Source organism: Morone saxatilis, unplaced genomic scaffold (genome assembly GCF_004916995.1).
Source record: "Morone saxatilis isolate NCDOM2014 unplaced genomic scaffold, NCSU_SB_2.0 Contig2, whole genome shotgun sequence".
In the NCBI taxonomy this organism is placed as follows: Eukaryota; Metazoa; Chordata; class Actinopteri; family Moronidae; genus Morone; species Morone saxatilis.
Window position 1 is genome coordinate 895,806 of NW_023339762.1, and position 10,075 is coordinate 905,880.

The following is a 10,075-nucleotide window of genomic DNA, read 5'->3' on the forward strand; positions in this document are numbered from 1 at the left end:
TCTAGAGTTTGAACAGATGAAGGATTTTTTTTTAGTCATTCGGACGTCTGGTCTTAAAGTTATCAGGAACAGCTGAGTAATGTTAGCAGTCAGCTCGCTCGCAGCCCTCCTCCGGGATGTCCTTTGTCTGTCCAACAGCATGGGAGAAGCAGTGATTTTTAAGGTGGAACTGCTTAATTCAGTGTTTTTAGCGGTTTTAATCAGCGGGTCTGTTTGTTTTGGAGAGGAGGAGACCTCTGTGGATAATTGGGCTCCCAGTAGAAACCTCCTGAACCATGAACACTGAAGGAATCCTAACGGGGAGAAGCTGACTGCAATGGTGGCGTCATCCCACAGTACTTTACAACACTATCAAAAATCCTCTTTTGTTATAGTTTTGGTGTGAGACACCCCCTAGCAGCAGAAATTACATATTTCACATTAAAGGTCCAGTGTGTAGGATTTAGAAGCATCTAGTGGTAAAGTTGCAGATTGCAACCAATTGTGTTTAGGAGAAACTATAGAGGTCCATTGAAAGACCCTATCTACAATCAGTGTTGGGTTTGTCTACTCTGGGCTACTGTTGAAACATGGCGGTTCAACATGGCGGACCCTGTAAAAGAGGACCCTCAATTCAGATTCAGAGAGACAAAAAGAGACATTACAGTAATAGCAGCTGTATCTTACTCTTAATTGAAGGGGCAGGCCTCAGGCTCTTGCAGTGGAAACTATTTCTCCAGAAAGCTGGACTGTACTGGTGATGGAAAGATTAAGAGGATGAAGAAAAATGCAACACATAAATTAATAACAGAATGAGTGGACAAATAGATGGCTGTGTGTCTCTTACGTCATCAGTTGGGAAGTCGTTGTCGGCCAGTCGGAGCTCTGGGATTCTCAGAGCGAGCCATGAATTTTCTTTTATAAGGCAATCCTAAACAGTAAATAAAGAACATATTAAACATATTTACACACAGTGTATGAACAAAACATCAATAATAAAGCTGTGATTATAATGATGAGTAATAATTGCAGCTGGTGTTTTCAAGGTTTAACAGTATTTAAGCAGTGCCATAGAGTGACATTAAGAAGAAGTATTGGATTTATTGGAAGTAGAGTTGAGTAGCTGATCAATTGATTAGTTGTCAACTATTAAATTAATCACCAACTATTCTGATAATTGATTAATTATTATTATTTTTGAGTCCTTTTGAAGAACAAAATGTCCAAATTCTCTGAATTCTTCTTTTGAATTGAATGTTCCTCACTGTTTCACTTACCAACTGAGGTCAGTAGAAGTTATATAGAAATTAATCGGTCATTAAATGAAAATACAGCCGAAAAACTGTCACATAACAGTATCTATTTTACCATAGAATAAATATAAAATACAGCGCAGTATTCAGCATAACACTACACACACACACACACACACACACACACACACGTATAAATAAAGCACAACACACACACACTTACCATTTTGTTCTGTGCAATTGTCAGATCCTGTAGTACCTGGTCTATGATGCTCTCAGCCAGAGAGACGCTCAGTGTTTGTCTCAGTTCACTGGATGGATGTAAAGAAAGAACAGAGGAAATACTGGGGACTTATATGCACTATTTTTCAAGCCAACTGAGATAATACAGTGCGTGCACAATTACTAGGCAAGTAAGTATCTTATCTTATTCTTATGCATCTAATGCATGCATTCATGCATTTTCCAACTCCAAGCTATATTAACTTGAATGCTAATTGAATTAAAGCATTATCAGGTGCTGTGTATTTATGAAATGAGGGAGGGTTTGGCCTAAAGTGATGATGTGCATAATTATTAGGCAGCTTCTTTACCTCAGACAAAATGGGCCAAAAAAGAGATTTAACAGACTTAAAGGTCAAAAATTGGAAAATGTCTTTCAGAGGGATGCAGCACTCTTGAAGTAGCTATGGTATTGAGGCGTGATCACTGAAAATCAAAGGTTTTGTTTGCAAATAGTTAACAGGATTGCAAGAAACGTGGAGAAAAAAAACCACAAATTAACTGCTAAAGACTTGAGAAGAATTAAACCTGAAGCTACCAGGAACTCATTAACCTCCAATGCTGCCATATTCCAGAAATGAAACCTACCTGGAGTGGAGAAGTACAAGGTGCTCGGTGCTCAGAGACATGGCCCAGGTAAGGAAGGCTGAAACACTACCACCACTGAACAAGACCCATATGTTGAAACGTCAAGACTGGGCCAAGAGATATCTGAAGACAGATGATTTTAAGGATTTTATGGACTGATGAGATGAGAGTGACTCTTGATGGACCAGATGGATGGGCCCGTGGCTGGATCAGTAACGGACACAGAGCTCCACTTCGACTCAGACGCCAGCAAGGTGGAGGTGGGGTACTGGTATGGGCTGGTATTATTAAGGATGAGCTAGTTGGACCTTTTCGGGTTGAAGATGGCCTTAAAATCAACTCCCAAACCTACTGCCAGTTTTTAGAAGACACTTTCTTCAAGCAGTGGTACAGGAAAAAGTCTGCATCTTTCAAGAAGACCATGATTTTGCATTTAAGGCCCTGTCTCAGGATATTGTTTTTTTGCAGGAGACCTATATCCAACCTTCAGAGCAGAGGCGTTTAGGATCTGTTTGGGTGTCTCATGTGTACCAGTCCACCTTTTCCTCCAAGGCGAGGGGGGTTGCCATACATGTTTGCAGACCCATTCCATTTGTATTCAAAACGCAGACTACCGGAGGTAGTGGGAGGTTCATACTTCACGGGTACAGTCAACTCAGTCCCTTTAGTTCTCTTAAACATTTACGACCCCAATTTCGATAGCCCCGATTTTTTCTGTAATATATTCAACCTTGTCACAGAATATAAAGATCATAATATAATTATCGGCGGTGACTTTAATTGTTATTTTGATCCGCTATTGCATCGGTCCTCCTCGCCTGCGGCCCCATTATTAAAATCTGTCTCTGTACTCAATAACCTTACCAAATCTCTGGACCTGGTTGACATTTGTAGGCACCAGCACCCCTTAGAAAGACAATATTCTTTTTTTCTCCCCCGTGCATGGCAGTTTCACTAGAACTGATTATATGCTGGTTGACTCTAGACTTATTTCAAATGTAATAAGTTCAACTTACCATAGTATCTTAATTTGTGACCATGCACCCCTCTCATTGGTGATTGACTTCAAACTTTATGCCCCTCAATATAATTGGAAATTTAACCCCTCTCTATATTTAGATGACACAATCAGTGGCTACATATCAACCAAGATTGCAGATTTTCTGCTCATTAATGACAATGGCGCTGTCTCAGATTCTACTTTGTGGGAGTCCTTTAAAGTCGTTATAAGAGTACACATCATCTCGTATCACTCGCAAAAGGGCCAGGAGTTGCACTGATATTGAGGCTGAACTAGCTGGAACTGGAGGAGGATTATCGAAACACAGGTTCTAAAGACACACTTTTTTTAGCTTTTACAGCCAGCTATATACTACCAGATCTACTGCCACAGATACAGACATTGCCAATTTTCTCCATACTTTAGACATTACAGTCCTGAGCCTGCAAGACTGGAATTGGACTCTGACGTTACACTGGAGGAGATCAGAAATGCCATTCGTTCTTTTCCCAGCGGCAAAGCATGCGGTTCAGATGGATTTGGGATAGAATTTTACAAGACGCACATTGACGTTATCGCCCCCCTCTTGCTTCGGATGGTCAATTGCTAAGTGAAAAATGGTACCTTAAATGGAAACTTCTCCCCTTTTCATTGATTGGCCGTGTCAACATTGTTAAAATGGTTGTGCTCCCTAAATTTCTATCTATTTCAGAATGTGCCCATCTTCCTCACCTCTCTGAAGTCTTTATTTGTAAATTTCGAGTTGTTAATTAGTTATTCTCACTCTAATAAATGAAAATAAACAAGTGAAATGGGAAATTTTATGTTTTTTATTTAGTTGCCTAATAATTGTGCACACATAGATATTCTCCTGAGAAAGCCAAAACTCACTTTTCCTTTGTTTAATACTCAGGTTTGAGGTTTATTAACATGTTGGATTGACTGAGAGCACTGTATTTGTTCAAAAATAAAATGAATTCACAGGAATACAACTTGCCTAATAATTGTGTACGCAGTGTAGAATGCCTATATTCTGTCCCTTATTTTGGAAAAACATGATAGTTGCAGAGGAAAAAAGTCATCCTGTAGAGCCCACATCCTATTTTGTATCTAATTGTTCTCCAACAACTCATCATTCTGAAAACCAGAACACCACAAATGTTGAGGATGACTCATTTTCATTCCTCCCACCTAAAAAAAGGTAAAAATAGTGGAGGTTGAGTGGAGTAGTGAGGTCCTCATAAAAAAGATAGTTGGCTAGCTAGGTGATACATCTGAATGAAACATGACACACACAAGACAACAACCCTCCATGAAAATGTAATAGAACTTTTGTTCAATTGATTGACTGAAAGGAAATGACACAAGTCATTGTTTTGCAAGTCCGGAGTCAAGTCCCAAGCTTTGAGTTCTGAATCCTAATTAAGTCATAATCTGACTATGGTGTAGGTTTTGTACACGTAAAAATTGATCTTTGGTATCATTTGTTCTAGCAGGCAATTCATACATACACACAGCTCCACCTTCCAAACGTGTAGGAGAAACTACTGTGGCCGAAAAACACAAAAAGCCCTATCATTGTAGTTTCCTGCACAAAACGTTTAGCCATACCTTACTCTCAACAGTGGTGAATGGTAAATGGACCTTTACAGCGCCTTTCTAGTTCTAAAAAGCTTTTACACTACACGCCATGCCACTCAGTGATGGCAAAGTTCTTCATATACATTCTGACGTTACCGATTCGGCCACAGCATCGGGGCAGCTATTTCGGGTGTCAGTATCTTTGCTCAAGGAGACTTCTGACCATGTGTGGTCGGGAAGGTAGACGGGGGATCGAACCAACTAACCTCTCCAATTAAGTGGATCGATTCCTCGGAGGCCACAGCCGCCCTCCTATGCAATTTTATTCTCTCTGGAAGAAGTGGCCCTCAATGTTTAAACAATTTATACCTAAAAATCTAATATATTATTGCAATGTATTCACTTTTGCAACATGCATGCACAATTCTTTTAGAAAAGCATGCTGCAAAATCATAAGCATTTTTAGACACAAATATTCCCCCCAAAAAGCCCCACAAAAGTCCTGAGTGGACTGATGATCAATTGTACCATTGAAGAAGTCAATGTATATAGTCAATTTGGTTCTACCCGCAGTTCTGTTGTGATGAACTGCCCTGTGTTCCCACGCAGAGTAGTTCTTAGGAATCGAGTATCTGCTGCATTCCTTATTGGACAACACAACCTGACTGACACTCGCCTCACACACTGGTTGCTGGACCAACGCGTGTGGACATTGTGCTGCCTCCTGGCATACCCCATCCAGCCTGAGCAACCAGTTCCTGGAAACCACAGAGTGACGGGCTTGAGCACGGCAATTAAAGTCCACTCCCCAACGCCAAGCGTTGAACTTGGATCTGACCAGTCCCACTGAATAAATGTTTTGGTCTGAATACTGTTATGTAAGTTATTTAATCCCAGCTGGTTGCAGTGTAGCTTTGCTGACCGTTATCGGTGTCTACATTGATAAGCAGGATGATGCCAGATATAACTTTTTACAGCTTCCTTCTAAAGGGGGACAATTCTTTAATGTTACATCCTGCGCTGTCAGAGCAATAGAGCCACGTCGCGTATTATAGATAGATGCACTTCCTTCTGCATTTGGATGATACGCAGAAGAAAATCTTAAATATTGCGTTGAGTATGCTGGATCAATGATTTCTGCTTGTGTGAGTTTTGTCTAATGTATTATATTTTGGTGCTTGAGCACCAAAGCTAGTACCATTACCTGGTTGTACGATTATATCCGAGAGGAGAAGGCAGACATCTCTATCGATTCCCAAACTCCAACACTCTCACAGCTAAAACAATCATATGATATAATACGGGCACCTATAGGATAAGAGCATTGATGATATCTGACTGTGTCTCTTCAAAGCGTAATCTTGAATCATGAAAACCAAACACCAACCCACGCGGTTGCTGAAATAGTGTGACTATTTGTCAGTGTTTGATAGCAAATATAGGGGAAACACAATGGTTGTTCTACCTATGACACTAATTAAGGTTCGTTCCATTTAGTGGTAGCAGACGCCTTTCAAGTAGCTAAGGTCATACAACAGCATGCCACCCTGACTCTGGTTTGACCTGAACCGGCAGCAACTTTATGAGTAACATGGAAAGCCTGTGTTTACCCTACTACTGTTCTCATGTCAAATGGCTGTTGGAAAAAGGTCTGTGTGCTGCAACATTTAAACATTTCAATTTCAATTTTCAACTTCAATTTTATATTTGTATAGGCCAAGATGTCATAACAGAGTTATCTCAGGGACATCTTTTCAAATAAGCAGGTTAGACCGAACTCAAACTTTAACTATTTACAGAGACCCAGCCAACAGTACTAGACCCATGGAGCAAGACCTTTGGAGACCAAGGGGCAAACGGAAGAAACCTTGCCTTTTAGTAAGAAGAGAAGGAGAGATGAGACGAGAGAGACAGACAGACAGCAACAACAGTAGCAGAAACGTGAGTTTAATTTCAAACTACCAACTTTCTTTGGGGGTATGTTGGTGACGTTCACTTGTAATCTTGCTGTCATGATGTACTGTTACATTTCAGTAGCCTAGCTTTAATCTGAATTGAATTAACCTTTAAGTCACTGGGGAATTAAAGAAACATTATCTGCGGTGAGTGAAAATCTGTTAATTTGACACCTTTTTTGGTAAATCTGTGGCTATGTAACCCTCCATACCCTTCAGAAATACAAAAACATTTAAAAAGTGTTAAACGTTTACCTGTATGCTTCTGTTAAACTCATTAGTCAATGCAGTAGCAGTATCAGCGAGGATGCAGTTCACCAGGTCTCCATCAGAGGCACACTTCCTCCCTGCCTCATACAGAGAGGGAAGAAACTGCACAGGGAGAGACAACAAAAACATTAGTGGCATAAAGCATCATTTACACTACCTGGTATACCTAATGCAATCCAGTACAACAACTGTGCCACCTATTCTACCTTAAAGAAACTTATAATGGCCACTTTTTTGTTCAAACTTTCGGAGATATGTTAACTGCTTGTTTACACATCAGCGTTCACGTTGTGCAAACTGCACATGGAGGGCAGGAAGTGATTTCCTACATTAGAAGCACAATCACAAACTCTCAAAATGCCTGTTTTGCTCAAATTGATCAAACCGAGAATCTATGAGGAGCTTTTATCAAGTACAAAAAGTTGTTGTTCATAGGGGGCGAAATGCAAGAAATTAAACTATACTACTACTATGCACTATACACTATATTTTCACCATTTTACCTTCCCGTCAGACCCTTTCCAATGGGGAACTAAAGCTGTTATATCCACCTATGCTCTCTCTAAAGCCACCAAACTCCTTTAAAAAAAACAAAAAATTGTTTGGTTTCTGGTCTACGGCTGCCTCGATGTGCAGCAACTTGCAGCAACTGACGTTAGTTCAGATCCAAATGAACGTGTTAAAACACCAAACTCACACAATAACAAACAAATTAACCATGCAAGGCAGCAGTGAACCAGCAACTCCTGTGTCCTGTGAGGTAAAATTTCAGTTTCTATCAAAGTCTGGTGACATTGAAAAGAGCGCTATAATGATTTCAGTTCCCCACTGGACAGGGCAAGTCTTTCAGTTCAGTTGAAAAATTGCTCCTCTTCATAACATAATAATCAGAAGAATCAGTTAATCCTTCTGTGACAATTAAAACAGTGATTATTTTGGCCCATAATGACGTAACACAGTGGTTTTCCAGAACCTGTGAGCAGCCTGTACCTTGAAGGACTCCCTGGCATTGTGCAGCACCTCGTGCGCTGTCTGAATGTCGGCCTGGACCTCCTGAACATTGCAGTGGTTTAAACGTTTAAGGCTGTCCTCCAGCTGCTGATACAAACCCTGGACCATCTAGAATGCAGGAGAACGGAGACAGACAGAGCTGAGGGTACAGATCTAGACAGAAACTGTCATGACGGTTCCGTTTGATTGATTGATCACATACTTATGCACCACACCTCTGCCAGTATTTTAAAGATTTGTTGTTGGAACCTGTATTTTATTTGAAGTTGACACAGACCCTGATACACAAACCTTAACTGACATGATAATTCCAGTTACTAATAAACTTATAGATAAGTTCCTGCAGGCCATTCATACATGCAATGAACAGTCCATTTCAGTACTGTTGGTCATTTTTACACCTGCTGCTTGTGCAAGAGTGTCCTCCACTCCACCCTCTACCTGCTTCGGTTCTGTATGTGTGCAGCTTTAGCTCATTCATTTCCAATGGCGGCGCGTGTGCAGTGTTCCCTACGTAGCATCCATAATGTTCCACTTTACGCCATACTATAATGTACAGTAATCCCACAGCAATAAAACATGTTAAAAAACCATGTTGCCAAACTGAAAATGCAAATTTCAAAGCCAAACTGATTTTTAAGGGGCGGAGGCTACGAGCGGGATTTGTGACATCACAAATAGTTTGGAAGTCAGTCGTGATCCAGTATGGAACTTGTACAGTGTGATGTATAAACTTGAAGCCACCAGTGCACAACCACTGAGAATGGACTTTAAAGTGAAGTAGGAGACATCTTGTGTCCAGCATTTGCATATTCAGAGATTCTGGAATTCTTAATGAGGTAGAAGGAGGAGATAACTGCAAATTATACTTTTTTTTGTGAAAAAAAGGACATCAGACATACATTATTGTTTTTCCAAGCAGACTATTTGTATTTATGTCTTAATACATCTCTGGAGGGGATCTTTAAGTCATATCTAGTTGTTACAATATTTAATATTTGGAGAAAATGTCTGCTTCTGACTGTCCCAATTAAAATATATTGGTATTTTAACACATTTATCCTTTATTATACTATATTAGGGTTAATCAGAAGTATTTTCACTCTTGTTGTTAACTGACAACTACATATGCTATATGTCTATTCTATTCTACATCTTACCTTTTCAGATTGTTGAGCTTTAAACACTTGCTGCAGCTCCACTCTGTCAGACTGTCTCTGGTTGTTTCTGTCTAAACACTGCTGGATCTGCACAAACACACACACACACACACACACACACATTGACTGACTGGTTGTGTCACACACGTAAGTTAATAACATGGCAGTTGAACCTGCATCCCTCACCACCACAGTGGCTTGATATATCTGCTCTGCTGCTCTACTCTACCTGCAGGTCTCCCCCAACAACCTGAACATACTCTCAGTGAGATACATAAATAGTAACAAAAAGCCTGTTTCAAAGCCTAGCACAGTCATTGATAGGCAATGTCCCAGGATGAAATTGTAAAAAACTTCCCTAGCAAAATGCTTACATGCAAACTCATTAAGACAGAAAGATGGCATGCTATAGAAAACAAGATGTGAGAAATAGCAAATGCATGGTATATACAGTACATCAGTCCGTTTTTTTAATTATATTTTCCATATTAGTCACATTTTCCAACACACTCATAAAGTGCTAAATGTACACGCTGACCTTGTGCAGGGCCTCTCTTGTTCTGTCAGGGTTGCTGCGGTAACTCTGTGTGATATCAGCCAGGGGGAGAGACACCTGCTGCAGAGTGAAGTTCCTGCACAACATAGATCATCATTACATCCAACCATCAAATTCACATCTACACAGAGTTACAGGTTAATGCATGCTGCGCAGTACATTTCACTTCAGAAACTGACGTTGTGTTGGGTTGTAAAACTATTTGGATGTTCAAACGCTCCTGTCACCCTCAGGACAAACTGTAACAATTTTGATGATCCTTTGGGTCTTTATTCAGTGCTATCAATCTGTCCAATATTTATCACCAAATACTAAACTAATGACATTTCCATCAGTGGTGACCCTTTTGTTCACCCCTTATGTTCTAAATGTGTTCATCGCTATTTTTTAATAGGCTTTTATTTAAAGGTCCAGTGTGAAACAATTAGGAGGATCTATTG

The 10,075-nt window shown here is 40.1% G+C and overlaps 1 protein-coding gene across 1 annotated transcript in view; it reads right to left on the reverse strand.

Moving 5' to 3' along the window:
* Positions 1-10,075, reverse strand: part of carmil2 (capping protein regulator and myosin 1 linker 2) — a 28,531-nt gene that overhangs the window by 6,580 nt on the left and 11,876 nt on the right. The window contains 8 exon segments of the mRNA XM_035664768.1: positions 667-733; positions 827-910; positions 1,456-1,543; positions 5,365-5,441; positions 6,894-7,010; positions 7,899-8,027; positions 9,080-9,166; positions 9,618-9,727. Coding sequence (XP_035520661.1) covers positions 667-733; positions 827-910; positions 1,456-1,543; positions 5,365-5,441; positions 6,894-7,010; positions 7,899-8,027; positions 9,080-9,166; positions 9,618-9,727 — 759 coding nt within the window.